General features: G+C 41.3%; 1 protein-coding gene across 16 annotated transcripts in view; it reads right to left on the bottom strand.

The window, feature by feature from the left end:
* Nucleotides 1–16,983, bottom strand: part of RBFOX1 (RNA binding fox-1 homolog 1) — a 2,033,710-nt gene that overhangs the window by 1,163,482 nt on the left and 853,245 nt on the right. For all 16 annotated transcript variants that reach the window (XM_072835692.1, XM_072835700.1, XM_072835693.1 and 13 more), the window contains one exon: nucleotides 11,331–11,393. In XM_072835692.1, the coding sequence (XP_072691793.1) occupies nucleotides 11,331–11,393 (63 nt within the window). The remainder of the gene's footprint in view (nucleotides 1–11,330; nucleotides 11,394–16,983) is intronic.

The raw sequence follows: 16,983 nt of genomic DNA, 5'->3' as shown, positions 1-16,983 counted from the left end.
CAAAATAGTAATCTATTAAAACTCAAATACCCAGTGGACAGCATTTTCTCCACCCACCTTCCTGCCACAGTACCACCAATGCAGCCCTGAGAAGCCCAGACTGGCATCCTTGTGTGTGCGCATACCTGCATGTGTGCATGTGCATATATGAAGACATAATGGCACTCTATGCTGCAATTAGGACATTTTATAAAGGAGAGAACTGATGTTCAGAGAGGTTAAGTAAATTAACCATAGTCACAGAGCCACTCCTGCGTCTTATATTCAATGTTATTCCAGCTATCCCTAACAGAGTTGCCTATTAATGTAGCTTACAATTGCTACTCAACCTTTCTAATATATGCTTGAAGCATTTGTATGTTCTGAAATCTTGACTCCCCATGGAGAGTGTAAAGCCTTATTTATGTCTTGCAATTATTTTTCCCCTTTAGTTTGGTTAAAATGCCTCACACAGTGACAGGTACATAATAAGCACTCAGTAAATGCACGTTGATTGAATTTAGCTCTTCCTGCCTTATATGTTGCCATGAAAGTCTCTTAATATTGCTTTTATTTTCATAGCTATTGATTCAATTATTCTTCCTCAAATCTTAAATGAAGCAGGCCACCCCAGCTCCCAGGCATCCACATATTAGTGGTGTCTTCATTCACCTTCCATTTACATCGAACTAAAGTAATTATTTTCCTGCTACCTCACACCCCATTGGTGTTACACAAACCGCTGAGACGGCCCTATCTCCTGCAGGCATCACTCGTATCTCTTCAGCAGCCTGTTGTAACACGGGTGACAGAACTATTAAGAATGTCAGCCTTCAATGCATGAAGAACTTATGTAAAGCAAACGGTGCCATCTGAGGTAAAACTGGTGACAGCAGCAGAGGGAAATGCAAGAGCCAACAGGACTGTCTCCAAGCAAACTTTAATAAGGGAAGAAGAAATAATTTATCCATTCCTAGGACAAAAAAAGAAAATAGAATAACAACAACAACAACAACAACAACAACACAACCAAATAAAACCAGTCTCATGATTTCTTAGAATATACTTGTGATGGCCACTGATGCACTAAAGAATTGAGCAAATGGCTGGATTTTAGACTAGGTGAATAGATGATCAGGATGGGTGGATGGAAGGATGGCTGGATGAACAGACAGACAGGATCCTTGAACTTTTTTCCATCCCCATTGTTACAACCCCATTCTAAGCCAATGTCATTTTTCCTTCCCAGACTATTTCGATACAGCTCTTAACTTTTCTCCTTGCTTCCACCTGGCCTCTATCCAAGCCTTCTTCAGCATAGTAGCCAAAGTAATACTTCCAAAAACAGAAGTATAATCACGTTTCTTATTTTTTTTTCAGATCCCCTGATGGCTGCCCATGGCACTTAGCGTAAAATCTGAAATCTGCCCTTTGATGAATATCTCTCCTCTGTCTGCTCTTTCAAACTGTTCCAGCACTCTGTTCTAACCACACCTTCTTTAACTTCTTCAAAAGCCCCAAATGTCTCGCCACAGCCCAGTGACTTTCCCCCAGAAATGTGTCAACTTCAATATCAATTCTTTGATCACTCAAATTAAATTACTATATACTCTGTACAGACTCCCATAACATACTGGGTTATGTTACATACCTCATACCTCATATGTATGTAACATAGGTATGTAACATACCTCACAGTACTTCCTACAATTTATAATTACACATTTATTTGTATAATTGTTTGTCAGAGAATTTAAGCCCATGGGTTTGGGAAACTTGCTTGTCTTGTTTCTCACTGTATCCCCAGCAGCTAAAACCATGCCTGGCAAAGGAGAGCACTTGATATTTATTTGTTGAACAAATGAAAGAAAGGCTCCAGCCACCTGCTTGATACAGTGAGTGAGCAATTCCTACAAAAAAGATATGAGGAAGAGAATCACAGGAATGGTGGGCCAGCTCTGATTCTCCACCTCTGACCACATCCCTGATCAAAACTGTCACAGGGGTAATAGAAGGCTTAACGAGTACTGTCAATGACTTTGAGCTTAGCACTGTGAGGGTTGCTGAGGGGGATGCAAAGAAGCACGAGGCTTCTTAGGAGCTCCGTGCAGATATGGCACCTGCAGGCCCTTCAAACATGTTTGCAAAGTCAGCCTTAGAAAAGAAGCTTGCAACCTGTGTCAGCCACCACCATGCAGGGGTAGGACCATGTGCTCTGAATAATAAGGTCTTTTTTTACCTTAGACTGAAACAGTCACAATCCTTTTTACTACCTCATCCCCATAATTCTTTATTAAAATATTTATCAAAAAGTAATATATGAAAATAATATATACATGCATACACATATGTATATATACATATATATATATATGAAAATCTCAAAGGCAAAATTCAGTTCCATGTTTGCTATTCCTTCATCTTTGTTTTGTTTTTGTCTTGTATTTTTTTTTCTTCTCAGAATGAAACTTCAGATGCAACCCAGATAAAACCTTGAGGGAGTGTCAAACCACCATGAGGCTATAGGCATGTGGGGCATTAGAAAAACTCAGGGTTGTTGCTTTCAGTGGCTCTCTACTTTGCCTGTACTAACAAGAGTCTTCTTTGATGCACAGTCCCTGGCAACCACAGGGAATGTTTCAGTTTTCATGTTCATAGTACACTGTACTTCATGTTCTTATTCTTTCTTTGCATAGAGAAGAGAAAGAGAAATGAGAGTCCTATAGTAGAATTATTTCTCTTTATTCATACCAGTCATCCACTTTTTAGAGAAGTAAAGTTCAAATATATCCTAGACATTAGCTGAGATCTTTAGACACCACTATCCTCAAATCCCCGTGAAACCAAATTCTTTGCCACTATTCCTTGATGAATGTACAGTCCCACTGGCACTTCGAACCCAGCGCCACGCATAGAAAGAGGTCACTGTAGTGGTCAAGGTGGACTCTACAGTTGAAACACAGCTCTGCCTCTTGCAAGCCATTGACTCTGAGCAATCCATTTAAGGGTCAGTTTCCTCAACTGTAAAACAGCAGTAATTAGCAAGACCTATCTCACTAGGTCATTGTAAGAATAAAAGGAGGGAATGTATGTAAAATGCTGAGCTCACAGCCAGGCCCATGAGCAGATTTCCAACACATTAGCTGTTTATCTTCAGAACTGCTGAAGACAACACCTGTTTTCCACCACATTGGCCTAGGCAGGAACTCAGCACCTCACAGAATTTCCATTAAAACTTACTCCCAAAAACATTTTAACTGTTCTGAAGGAAGAGCTTAGTTTTATTCCTAGGGGGTAAGGAAGTGGGGAAGACAGGGAGAGGGATTAAGTCTAAAACAAAGAAAAGGGCTTCAAAATGGACTTTAGTAACAGCTCCTGATTCTTCTGGGGCCCTGCCCTTCACTTAGCCTTTCCACCACCTTCAGGCTGGATCCTTCTGCTCTCTCCCTCTCCTCTCTCTTCTTCCTCATCAGAACCACCACAAGGTCTTCTCTAACTAAAACAGAGCATTACTTTTGCTACTAACTTTTGGTGAATCAATCACCACCAAAGTTATGCTCTCAGAGTTCCACTATCCACCCCAAAAGGCATTTCCCAAAAAGAATCCTCTCCCTGCAAAGAGGAGTATTTATTTAATCCTTAGAAGAAACCTGTGGGTGGCCATTGTCATCCTCATGACAGAAGAGGAAATTGGGGCTGGGAAAGATTAAGTAACTTTCCCAAGTTTGCAGAAGTGGTAAACAGAGAGCCAAGATTTGAATCTCTGTTTGTTAGTCTTAACATTTCGTGCTTTTTCCACTACGACCAAAGCTTCCATCATTGGAATCTCAATGAACTGCTGGCTGTGACCCATTGGGTTTATTGAGCACACAGCCCAAGGACTCCCAGCTTATTTGTCTTAGCAATGCACAACTTTTGTGAACTTCTGCCAACAAAATTGTCAGTGTGTATTAGAATGCCCAACTCATAAAGCTAGATGTAGAATACAATGTAGTCATTAAGTTCTTATACCTGAATTTATGGATTTAACACATATCCATAAATGACTAGAGCCATCAGACCCCTGATTTCCAAACTCTCAAAACTCTAGTCAAGAAAGAGCATCAGAGAGAGAGATTCTTGAATTCCACTAGTCTTATATAGAATGCCTTGTGCCAGAATCCATGGATTCTGAAGCTAATTTTTCCTTAAGTCTTTAACATGTCACAGAGCAACGGGTTATTTTTCTAATCTGGCTTTTCCCTCTGCTCTGTGAGTTCCTTGAAGGTAAAGATTCTATCTGACTCGTATTTCCAACCCTATATACTTTGAATCCATTCTAGGCAACTAAAACATAGGCAGCTAAGAGCAGAAAGCCCAAAAGACAATGAGCTGGCTATAAATTAATGTAATACATTTTAAAAAGTTATTTAGTGATATTCATCCGAAGTCATAAAGATGCTTGTTTCCTTGGACTGTACAATTCCTCTCAGGGGTATTTAGCCTCAGGACGTTACCCCAAGGAGGAAAACTCTACAGATCCTGAGTGATTAACTCTGGCAATAATGGTGTTAGTGAAAAGAACAGAGACCTCCTCGACATACCATAGTAAAGGAGTAAAACATCACCCTGATGATACATTGTGTAACCCTTAAAATTATGATCACAGGGAGTAAAAGAGCAGGAGCAAAAAGAAAAAAAAGCTCAAGCTAAAATGAAGGGAAGGAATTTTAACACCAAATCACAAACCCATGGTGACCATGGCTTTGGAGCACATATCTGGAGATGGATTACACGGGAAAGTGGGAGAGGAATTAAACCAGCTTCATGGCACTGATGCATTCCAGAACAATTCAGGCACAGGTAAACCTTGTTACCTCAATGTCTTTAGAGGAGAGCCTGGATTCTGTTCTGAAATGAAAGGCAGGCACTTGGAGCAGAGCCCTGGGTGAGAGAGCACAGCTTTGCATGCAAGACATGGAGATTCCCCTTCCTGGAGCCAGACCCACACCGGCTGTAGTGTGTGATTACGCTCTCAGACCATCTGCTCAGGGGCTGTGAAGGCAGCCATGTGTCCTCCTGCCTGGACGCCAGGAGGACACCGATCACTAGTCAATCTGCTTGAAATTGCCTCCGATGATTAGTGTGTAATGACTCAGGTAGGTCATGGTCAGGGACATTTCTGTTATTAATGCATTAGCAGCTGTAAATGGGCATTGATTCTGCACAGAGTGCAGGTTTATGGACTTGGTGGAGAGAGTCTGGCCCTGTGGAGTGTAAATGGTCATTGCTAGGGAAGGAAGCACCCTGCAAGGGCATTGTACTTTGGGGAAGGGTGAGGAGGGCCAGCCACCTCTGAGAGGAAAAACCTGACCTGAGAATATAGAAAAGAAGAATTTACATGTAATAGGGACAATTCTTGACCCTCTCCTACATCTGAGATGGATCTAATTATATCCTTGCTTTCTGACCCCAACATACATTCCTGTCTATGACTGGCTAGTCCATTATAACCAATACAATTTGGATGGTTTCATTTACTTTAAATTTTATTTTATTGTTTTACCATAAATTCAGGGCCCTGTTCATTGTATTGTCCCTAGCATTCAGCAAAAATCCAACATAATTTATCCAAAGCTATTTGTAAGTGAATGAATGAATGATAACACTACCAGGGTAAGAACGTTGACTTATATATCAATGTCACGGCACTCTGAGCTGGAATGTACCACAATACAGTTTTCCAAGATAATTTATCCTTCTTAAATTGAGAGACTGATGCCCAATGAGTGATCCAACTCACCAGTGATCATGAACACACAGGCTGCCTAGTAGAAGGAGATTACTTCTCAGTCATGCAATTGATCTGAGTAACAACAATCCTTATCATTGTTACCATTTATTTACCTCCAACTGTGTGCCCAGTACAGAGTTGGGGTTGGCACCTTCTGAGGCAAGAATCCTCATCAATGGAAAGAGTTAACCTGAATTCAAAAGAAACTAACCACATGGTTTGTTTTGTTTTGTTTTTTTAAATATATATTCTGGCTGTCAGCACTAGGAGACAGTTTTATCTTTTTGCTTTGGAGCTTCTCAAAAGAAAGCTGTAGCCCCTTCCATCTGGAAAAATCAAATTCCTTGTTTCTATAACTTATTAATCAGCCATTCTTGTGTTTACTTATACTTTGCAGTTTCCAGCCATTGCTACTGGTTCATCAATGTCTCAAATAAACAACCTCACATTATAATGCAGGGTAGAAACAGCAAGTAGATCTATTCATTAGCTTAAGTGAAGAGATTTAACAGAAACCCCAAGTCACTGTTTTCTTCAGGTCATTCTATTGGGAACTGATGAATCATTAGGATGAATACTAAGGTTTCACCTCCCAGGTGCTCCAGTAGAAGTGGCTGCAGGTAAAACCTGCTTTCATTTCCTCTAATTCTGTAATGCAACCCCATGAGTGTGAATCAAATTGCACCAATATCAGTTGGTACAATTAATATATATTGCAAACAGAAAGTGGCATATCAGTACTGGACTACTCTCAGACTTACTTAGCATATTCATTTTCTTGTCTAAAGACAATGAGTTCATTTTTGCCCACAGGTGGAGGGCAGGGAGGAGCCACTGCTGGTCATAACTCAACACTCTGCCTTGCTGAAGTAATGATGTTTCCCTTCAATCTTTTCTTCTGTGGCCTCATTTCTATCTTCTTGTTTATTCACTGAGTTCCAAGTTGGAAGGGGTCTTAGTTACAGACTATTCTAGTTCAATTCCTTATTATTGTTATTATTTAATGAATAAATTTAAGTCAGATTGGGCAACATGTCAAGGATCATGTGGCCCATTCAAAGAACCAGGACATTAGCCTGACTCTCTTTGAAAGTTCCTATTCCTGATCTAGAGGAGGGGAACTAGGAGGAGTAGGAAGGATTTTACAGAACTTGGTATGCAGCAGCTTGAGAGAGACAAGAGATACATATATGAAATGTGTGAACACAGATGCCTGGTGGTGGGTAACCAATGGTCAAGTATCAGAGCAAATGGGAAGGTCAAATGAGGGCATCATTTTGTGTGTCCTCTACACCATGAGATTCTAAATCAACTTGAATGAAACCCACCCTAGGCCTGGCCATCATTTAAATTAATGTTCTTATATTGCTCCTGCTCTTGCTCTTCCTCCCTCCTGTATTCAGCTGATGGCTGACCTCTCCCATTTCCAGCCAATCTGCTGACTTTTAACTCAAGTAAACTCCACTTCCCTAAGGACAATCATTGTTCATTCTCTTTCTATTCACCTTACACTGTTCTACTCCTTACTTGCTCCACAGAGTCCAGATTCTAAAAATATTATCACAGGGTCAAATTTCAACACTGAAAACAGGCTTAGTATTTTCCTTATTCTACAAAGGGAATTAAGGAATTGAAGTACACTCTTCATCAGGAGAGTGTTAACAGAGATATACACTGAAGTGTAGATTAAGAATAAGGAAGGGTTACTCCTGCTGAAAACAAATTTTGGAGTCAAGAAGTAAAGGCATTTGGAAGGCAAGAGATCAAAATGTTTGGTTAGAATATAAGATATCTAGGCATTCTCAGTGAGAAGGCAGTGTTAGAAAGGAACTAGCTAATGGAATAAACAACTAGATAACATTCACTTTCCAGGACTAGTGGTCTTCCAACATGTAGCATGGAATCATGAGGATGGTGGCTTTAGGAATTAAAACCACTTAAGAAGCCTTCACTGCCATTTGAGGAAGGAGCACCTGGAGTGATATGCCAACAGAGGGAATGCAAATGGAGCTTTCCGCAGGCCTAGGCCTCACTTCTCTCATGGAGGTGGATGAAAATCAAGACAAAGTCAATGGTGACTGAAGCTTGGGACTGGGTTACCTAGGGAGAGAAGGTGTCCAGAGGGGAGTGAGCAGGGTGTGGTCTGATTTTAGTGTTAGGCATTTGAAGTCAGAAGCAACAGCCAGAAGTAAGTGCAGATGTATAGCAACCTGTGCTACACAGGACACTGGAATTCACTGACAGATTTGGAGTCTGTTATCCTAGGCACATCTAGGCCTTGACAAAGCAGAGGTCATAGCTTTGAATAAGAACTAGAGTGATAAGTAGAAGACAAAACACAGCCATCGTGGAAATCCATACTGGTCTACTGTCTAATGTCAATTCTGTTTTTCCCACATATATAACACTCCACCAGAAGGTGAGATGCATCCATCTATCTATTCATCCCTTCAACCCTCCATGTGCTCGCCTGTTGCTATGTCCAGGGAGTACTGTCTACTATGGCCAGTACCTCAGTAGAGGCCATGGACATAATCAGAGATTATATACTGTCTAATAACCAGAGTGTGACAGACACCAAACAGTTAGGATGAGCATATGCTGTGGCATTGGAGGATCATTAACTCTTTTGTTCTGGATCAAGGGTTCATGTAGGGGAATGATGCACATGGAGTTGCAGGGAATTAAGATGTTTAGGGGCTTGGGACAGCAGCTGTTTACCAAACAATGTCTACATGGGTATATACCAGCTGAATATCAGCCTGGATGCAAGGGTGGAAAATTCAGAAATGGCCCCAACATTCACAGGGCCTCCAGTCTAGAACTGCCTCATCCACGTGGTGGATTGTTACTAGCCACATGACACTGTTTAAATTAACTAAAAATTAACAAAATTATAAACTTAATTCCTTGGTGGCAGTAGCCACATTTCAAGTGTTCAGTGGCCATATGAGGCTAGTGGTTACCATACCGGACAGCACAGATAAAGAATACTCTTATCATGACAGAAAGTTGTGCTGGAGAGCACCGGACAAAAGAAAAAAAGCAGACATTAATTTTTGGTCCCATTAATTAATAAATTATAATTCTGATACAGCATGTCATGGAAGTATAATCTGACAGGAGATAGAGCTCTAAGAAAGGCTTCCACTGAAATTTAAATTTAAAAGTTAGAGGAAATTACTCTGAAGCTGAAGTTCAACCAAGGACCCTACTACTACCAGCCTCCTGTTAGCTTTCCTTTGTGTATACAGATCACAAAGGAATGTGGAGAGCTAAAATCCTAGATAGATACTGGTTTGTAAGAGCTAACTCTGTATTATGTACATCAGCCAAAGGGCACCAATGCAAATGTAACACTCTGGAAAAGATCGAAGAGTGAAAGATAACCAGATTTTGGAATTAGTAAATGAACACTGATTTTCTAAAGCCAACAGAGACATTAAAACCCTGACATGGACCAAGGTAGGAGAGTCACATCAGCTCAGGCACAATGTTAGATGTGTGTAAATTCTAAATGCAGAGCTGTTGTTCCCAGTAAAATCCCACAAGAAGAAATTTCCTAACCAGCAATGTACCATACGTGTAATTGGTAAGAAGAACCCAAGACCCAGGCACGTGGCTAATGTAGACTTCTGGTCATCTTCTTTCCCGATAACCAAGCAACCTCCTAGAACTCAATTTCAGTTCTAGGGGAAGTGACTTCTAGTCCTGGACATTGACTGAGGTTCACTGCTCCAGCGAAGCTATGATTACAAGGAAAGCATCACAATCTATTAGGTACACAGAAATTGGGCAGCTGCTCTAAATATCCCCAGTGAGGAGTTTTTCCATTTCTTCCTTTTAAATTTTTTTTTAAATTATCAGATATCTACACACTGGTGTGGAGCAGCAAATTAATAATTTTTTCCTCTTTAGACTGCAATCGTAGATATGGAAATACCATATCCAAAGACAAATTAACATGAGCTCCTTACAACACTGTACTAATTATCTCAGGGACCAGAGCCTCCCCTAGGTTAGAAATTTCAGCCCCAATCCAGAGTTAGAACATGGATTCCTTTCTGAAAAGCAGTAATTTGTATCATGTTGAGAAGGTAGAGAGGAAGGTGGGAGGGTCACACATAATCTGAAAACCCATCTTTGAAACCTTCTTCCCTTCATCCTTACCCTTCCTGCTCCAGCACCACAAAGGCATCTATGAGAAGGATACTGCTTGAAACAGAAAAAGATAAAGTAACATGCATATTTAACTTCACACCAAACAGATTTGAACAGACTTCATGCCAAACAGCCCCTCCTTTCCACTTACAAAAACTCACAGTTTTTAGAAAATGCTGTAGCCTGAACTTCAAAGGCATTGAAAGATAGATGTGGCATGTAGGGAATTAGACATGAAAATTCCTTTATTATTGGGAACAAAAGCTGTAGGTCTAATCTCCTGTGTGATACAAGCTTTAGCTGATCAGGGTTACGCTAAGTCACTCTGATGTAGCGAACAGCGGATACACCATCTTTTTTTTCTTTCTTTCTGTCTCCTCCCTCTTCTACCATTCACATATGCAAATTCTGTAGCCAAAAGGGGAGTTCATGCAGTACCACTGAGGGCAAAGAATTCTCTCTGATCAGCCTCTTCCAGGCCTGGAGTCTCACAGCCTCCAATTTTACCTGCCCCTTTATGATATTTGATATATCAAATTATACTCCAGCAATATCAGAAGTAGGACATGTTAAAAAAAATTCTGATGCCTTACAAAGGAAGCTATGTCTTGAAAAAAGATAAATATTTCCTTAAGTCAGCCTTTTAAAACTTTGATATTTATTACAGATTGATTCATAAAACAAGTTTTTTGCGCACAGAACTACTACAGAAGAGTGCAGATGTCCAAGGTTTTAGGAAGGTGCGTCTGTAAAAACACCACCACCTCAAATGCTAGTTAGAGTATCATAAAAAATAAGAGTCGGGGAAATCGGAGAAAATACTGCTGGCTTCACCAAAAATAAAGTCCTTGCGCACAATAAGAAAGGCAGACGGCGGAAAGTGCTTACTTGCTAAAAACAAATGAAATTTCTGAAATGTACCCCGGCATCTTAAAGTATAGAATTTCTTTTTCTGCAGTACTTTTTATATAGTAGTAATGTATTCTAGACTAAAGTGAATTGTTCTTAAATGCCTCAAGAAATATGTGGTCTCAGTAACTGATCTGTTTTGCTGGCATTTCTTTCTGCTTTGCAGGGTCATGCAACTGGGAGAGAGGAACAAGATATCTCCTAATGAGAAAAGCTTAGGGAACAAAAGGACAACAAAAGCACATTTTTATTTTTACCCCCAGCCAGTAGTGGTAGGGTTAACCCACCGACACGCACATACATTTCCTGTGTTCCTTGTGGGGGTTCTGGCTAGCAAACCCTCCCCTCACCTCTGAATCCAATGCAGTAGTGCAGAAAAGAAAGACACAGGCAGGCAGCGCAGTGTTTGTGGGGACTTCAGGCCTGCTGAAGAGAGCTTTTCATCTCGAACACGATCAAAGAAATAGATGTATTTATGTAATGAAGGTTCAAAAGTGTTCGCACTTACTGAATGCTGAGTCCGATCAAGGAAGCTGTAAGTTCCACTGGCATGAGTTCTTTGAGCAGTTTCCTAGGGAAGAAGAGAGGAGAAGACTTTAGTGCCGAGGAATGTATTCTTGTATTGTGCTTCCACCTTTTTTGTCATAGTCCTCGCTGGCTAACCTCTGAAATTGGCTCTTGATACTGTGGATTTAACAATGATGGTGGTGGTGCTGGGGCTGGTGGTGGTGCTGATGAAAATAATTAAGATCAAGTCTTTCAATATATTTTCATTTAGTTCTTTCACGTTCCAATGAGAAAGGTGTTACGATTTTCTCTATTTCAGAAGAGGGAACCAAGGTGCAGACAGCTCAAGGAAGTTGCACAAAATATGCCTGCAGGTAGTAGAGCCTGGATTTGAACTTAGCCAATGGACATCAAGTTTAGAACCACTCTGCTATAACTCTTGCCTTACACGTGAGCTCTATGCCACAGGATGTTTTCAAGGAAAGATGAAAAGTCAATCTTTCAGAGATGTTATTATAAATTTTCCTGCATGGAGTTAGGTGAAATGAAATAAACCCTAAATATCTTTTCAACCGTAGAACTCTAGGATTCTATAATGCTCGATCCCATGATCGATAACATTCAAAGCGACTCCATTGTGCAATGAAACTGTGATATAAGGCGTCCCATCAATAATCAATTTCACAAACATCATCACCCAATCAGAAGCATAAGATCCATGTTCATTGCTATTTAAATAAATAAAATATCACACAAACTGCAAATGGCCATTACAATCTCATATAATTCAATGAGTCGGGGGGAGAGGTCATTGCCAACCAGAAAGATTTACTAATAGCTCTAAAAGAGTTACATGGTGCCCTATACTCAAAAGGGTTGATCCTGATCCCTTCACCCTCTGGGGTGCTACACAAGTAGCAGAGATGAGGTTGGTTTGCAGGGTTCTAGGATCCTGATCTAGTGCTCTTTCTATTACTCCTCTCAAATAGTGACACAATGTATACCCAGTCTCAATGTAACTCACAGATTTCAGAGATAAATGTTTGGAAAATATGCTCCCCTTCTTAATATTTTATTTTTTAAATATTTTATTTATTTATTCATGATAGACATAGAGAGATAGAGAGAGAGAGAGAGACAGAGACAGAGACAGAGAGAGAGAGAAGCAGAGAGAGAAGCAGGCTCCATGCCAGGAGCCCGATGTGGGACTCGATCCCAGGACTCCAGGACCACGCTCTTGGCCAAAGGCAGGCGCCAAACCACTGAGCCACCCAGGGATCCCTCTTTCTTAATATTTTAATATAATGGACTTTTTAAAAAAAATCTTCACATTTGATGAGCCACTGATGTTGATAAATTTGACCTTCTGAGAACCCTGAGTGGTTTCAAAATAATGGAAGAAGAGATTTATCTCTGGAGAAGCCTGAGGGTATATACAGCTATGAAATGGTAAGGATGGTGGTGACAATAGCTCATTTATCTGTCCTTTCTTCCTTCCTTCCATTCATCTATCCATCCCAGTCATCCAAGGCTCTGCTACCTATTAGCTTTGTGAACGTGATTGAGTCACTTAGTTTTTCCTTGTCTCAGCTTCCTTATCTATAAAATGAGAATAAATAAACTACTTATCTCAATAGATTGAGGTATTAAAAGTTACTATTTGTAAGGCACTTAACATTGTGCCTGGCACAAAGTCAATGCCGTTTAAAAGTTGATGATGATGATGATGATGATTATTATTATTATTTCTACTACTATTATTATTGAAGTATTATTATTATCATTATTATTACTACTACTATTATTATTGAGGTATAATTACAGACAATATTTTATTAGCTTCAGGTATACGATAGTAATTTGACGATTATATACATTATGAAGTGCTCAGCACAGCAAATAGTTACTACCTCTCCACCATACAAAGTTGTTATGATACCACTGACTCTATTTCCTATAATGTACTTTTCACCCTCATGACTTACTCATTTTATAACCAGAAGTTTGTATAAAAGTTTATTATTATTTATTAAGCCCCTTTTTATGCCAAGCACTGCCCTCTTGGTGCCTACAGTCCATGGGGAAAACAGATCTCAATCAGGGGTGTTGGGGAAGACTTTGTCAGGGAAGTGGCAATGGAGCTGAGATCTTCATGCTGAGAAGAATATGACCACGTGAAGGGAAAGAAGGGGATTTGGGAAAAGGAAGTAGGAACATTTAGGAAATGAATAGTCAAAGTATATAATTATCTTCTATAAATTCATAGAATGCCTCAGTTGGAGAATTATCTGTGTCCTAGTAATAATAAAAAATATTAATGATCCTAATAATAGAAAAGTAGTCATATAATAGTTTTATTGGACCCATAGTATACCCAGGCTTTGTATCAAAATATGCATGCATCTTCTTATTTAATTAAAAATAACCAACAGCTCCTATCATCAGGTTCAACCTTCTTGACCCTCTCCAGTCACTTCCTCCTTCCCTCCATACACTCACTCACATACTCTAGGATCAAGCTAAATTGAACTACTCAAAAGGCACAAGTGCACCCAAATGTGAACTTCTCTCTGTTACTTTCATCGACCCGTCCAGCTGGATTGAATTATTTCCATGGGCCCTGTGGTCTTTCACATACTCCTCTATCTGAATAAAAGTCGTACACTCTAACCCACTGTAGAGTTGGCCTGCTCAGGCTGTGAACTCCTGGAGGACAAGGACATTTTTTTTTTTTTTCAACTTGGTAGCCTCACCGTCTGGCACAGCGCCCAGCCATTTAGCAGTGGCTCACTACACTGGACAGCATAAACAGTGATTCCTCACTCACCCCAAGTGGTATGGCTCCAAGGAAGGGCACTGAACTTCATTCCAGAGGGAGGTTCTCCCTAAGAAAAATGACCTTCATTGTGTTCCCATACTTGGTACCCTGATGATAATGTTAACTTCTCATCCATGTCAGCTTTATGCTCACATTTAGATCTTCTTTTAATCCAATGTGCACTTGAAATGAATTTTATAACCACACCCCCTTACTAACAAGAATCCATCAAATCTTCCAGGCAGGGTGGCCTGGGTTGCCCAGTGGTTGAGCATATATCTTCGGCTCAGGGCATGATCCTGGATGCAGGGATCAAGTCTCATATCAGGCTCCCCTCAGGGAACTTCTCTGTCTCTGTTTCTCTCTCTGTGTCTCCCGTGAATAAATAAATAAAATATTTTTTTTTAAATCCTCCAGGTAGATTTTTTTTTTAAGATTTACTTATTTAGGGATCCCTGGGTGGCGCAGCGATTTGGCGCCTGCCTTTGGCCCAGGGCGCGATCCTGGAGACCCGGGATCGAATCCCATGTCGGGCTCCCGGTGCATGGAGCCTGCTTCTCCCTCTGCCTGTGTCTCTGCCTCTCTCTCTCTCTGTGTGTGACCATCATAAATAAATAAAAATTAAAAAGAAAAAAAAAAGATTTACTTATTTATTTGAGAGAGAGAGAGTGATGCAGCATAGAGGGAGAGTAAGAAGGAGAAGTAGGGTCCCCACTCAGCAGGGAGCCAGATGTGGGCTCATTCCTAGGATCCTGAGATCATGACGAGCTGAAGGCAGGCGCTTAACCGACTGAGCCACCAAGATGCGCCCCCAGGTGGGTTGTTTTATAAAAGCAAACCAAGGGGTTGTCTGGGTGGTTCAGTTGGTTAAGTATCCAACTCTAGATTTCAGTTGAGGTCATGATCTCAGGGTTGTGATATCAATTCCTGTGCTGGGCTCTGCATCAGGCATGGATCTTGCTTAAGATTCTCTCCCTCTCCCTCTGTTCCACTTTCTATGTCCCTCTCCCAAATAAATAAATAGATAAAAGCAAACAAAGGCTGAGAACCATTGTTAACAAGGTGAGAACAGAAATGGTCATTAGCAACGGCACCAGAGAGTTAGAAAAATCTAAGATGCTTTGTAGGGTTCTAGAGGAGCTGTGTATGTTGAAACAAAACAAAACAAAGATTGTCTTGAGTTTGTAATTACTCTTTCAAAGGACCTAAAGAGCAAGGGAGAATGCTGGGCCCCAGTGGAATTGGGTAGAATTTTCATTGCACTGAGACTATGCCAGAGCCAAAAGGCTGCAAGGGAACGAAACGGGAAAGGACGTCGGGACACAGTCAGGCTGAACGGAGGCGAAGGCTCGCTTCCTGCATTAGCTGCCCTCACCTCTGCACTTTGTGAGAATGGATGCACAGGACCGCGAACCAATTACTTCCAAAACCCTGGAGGTGATGGCCCTTGGGCAGGCAGCATACAGTTTGACTTCTTGGCTCGGTAAGCAGGGCTGGCTACCCTGCTTCCCCTCCCACCGCGTGCCACGGACTGCTTCAGGGTGTCCCCACCCGGATGACTGCAATGGGCAGCGAAGATCACCTTGTGGCTCCAGGCTTGCACCTCTCACGCCTCCACGAAGCAGGCACGGCAATCCCTACAGAATGTGACCGTCACTGTATCACCCGATTGTTTAAACCCTGTGCTGATTCCATTCAGGACAAAGTCTTTATCTTGAGACACCGTGAGATCCCGCATGGCGTGCTTCTGGCCACAGCTCCGCCTTTATTTATTAGCGACCAGACATGTCCTCCCTCTCGACCCTTAGCATACCAGCCCCGGGCACTTTCCAGTTCTGGATCACACCTCACTCACCACCTGCCACAGGGAAGTTGTACATGCAGCATCTTCGGCCTGGGATGCTCTTCACACCCATTACTCCCATTCATCCTCCCATTCATACTCCCATTCATTACTCTCCCATGAAAATTATAAATGAATTATAAATGGAATTTATAAATGGAATTATAAATGATTTGACTGATGTCTGCCTGTCTCCACTGTGTTAGCTCCATGAGGGCAGGGACTGCGTCTGTCCTGCTCACTATTTTAACACCAGCTCCGTCCACACTGTTGTGGATATGAAGGCATTCAATATATATTTGTCAAAGGAAGGATAGATGGAAAGGAGGAGGGATGGAAAGAAGGTTTCCTCACTCTGTTGCTAACTTTAGACATGCTTTGGGTGACTACACAGCTTCTCTGAGTTATTCACTCCCCCTACCCCATCTCTGTCTAGCATAGATCCAGAAATCATGTCTGAAGTGTACAATCCTGGCTCCATTAGGGCTGTGTTCAACAGTGATGAACCCTCACCTGATCTCAGTTCAATTTTTCTCCCAGGAATTTGGAAGGCACTCTTCGTGTTTTTGCTAGTTCCTAGAACTGAGAACTCAGTAATTGTGGGATCACCATTCTCTGCCATGTGTTCAGCAAGAAGAAGAAAAGAAGCCAGGCTCTGGAGCAAGAAGAATGTGGCAGAGAAAAGAATAGGCAAGAAAAGAGGGGCCATAGGAGGGTGGTTTCTGGATGGGGCTGAGACTCCTATGCTATGTAATAAATAGCCCCATTTTTTGACCTACTTTGAGTGGGTTTCTGTTACTTGCCAATAAAAGAGCCACATGTAAGATATTGGTCTCACAGGATGGCATCTCGCCTGTCTAGGGGAATTCTCTATCAGCTCCTCATTCAGATTGGCAAGCCGTATCTTAATCAATGATTGTGAGTGGGTGCACACTCTCCAGCCGTACCCAGGTGTCCTTGAAAGGGGTCTGAAGCTGCGTCGAGCACAGAGTA

The sequence above is a fragment of the Canis lupus genome, chromosome 8 (genome assembly GCF_048164855.1).
Source record: "Canis lupus baileyi chromosome 8, mCanLup2.hap1, whole genome shotgun sequence".
NCBI lineage: Eukaryota > Metazoa > Chordata > Mammalia > Carnivora > Canidae > Canis > Canis lupus.
The sequence above is the reverse complement of the archived record's forward strand: the minus strand, read 5'-3'. Positions and strand labels throughout refer to the sequence as shown.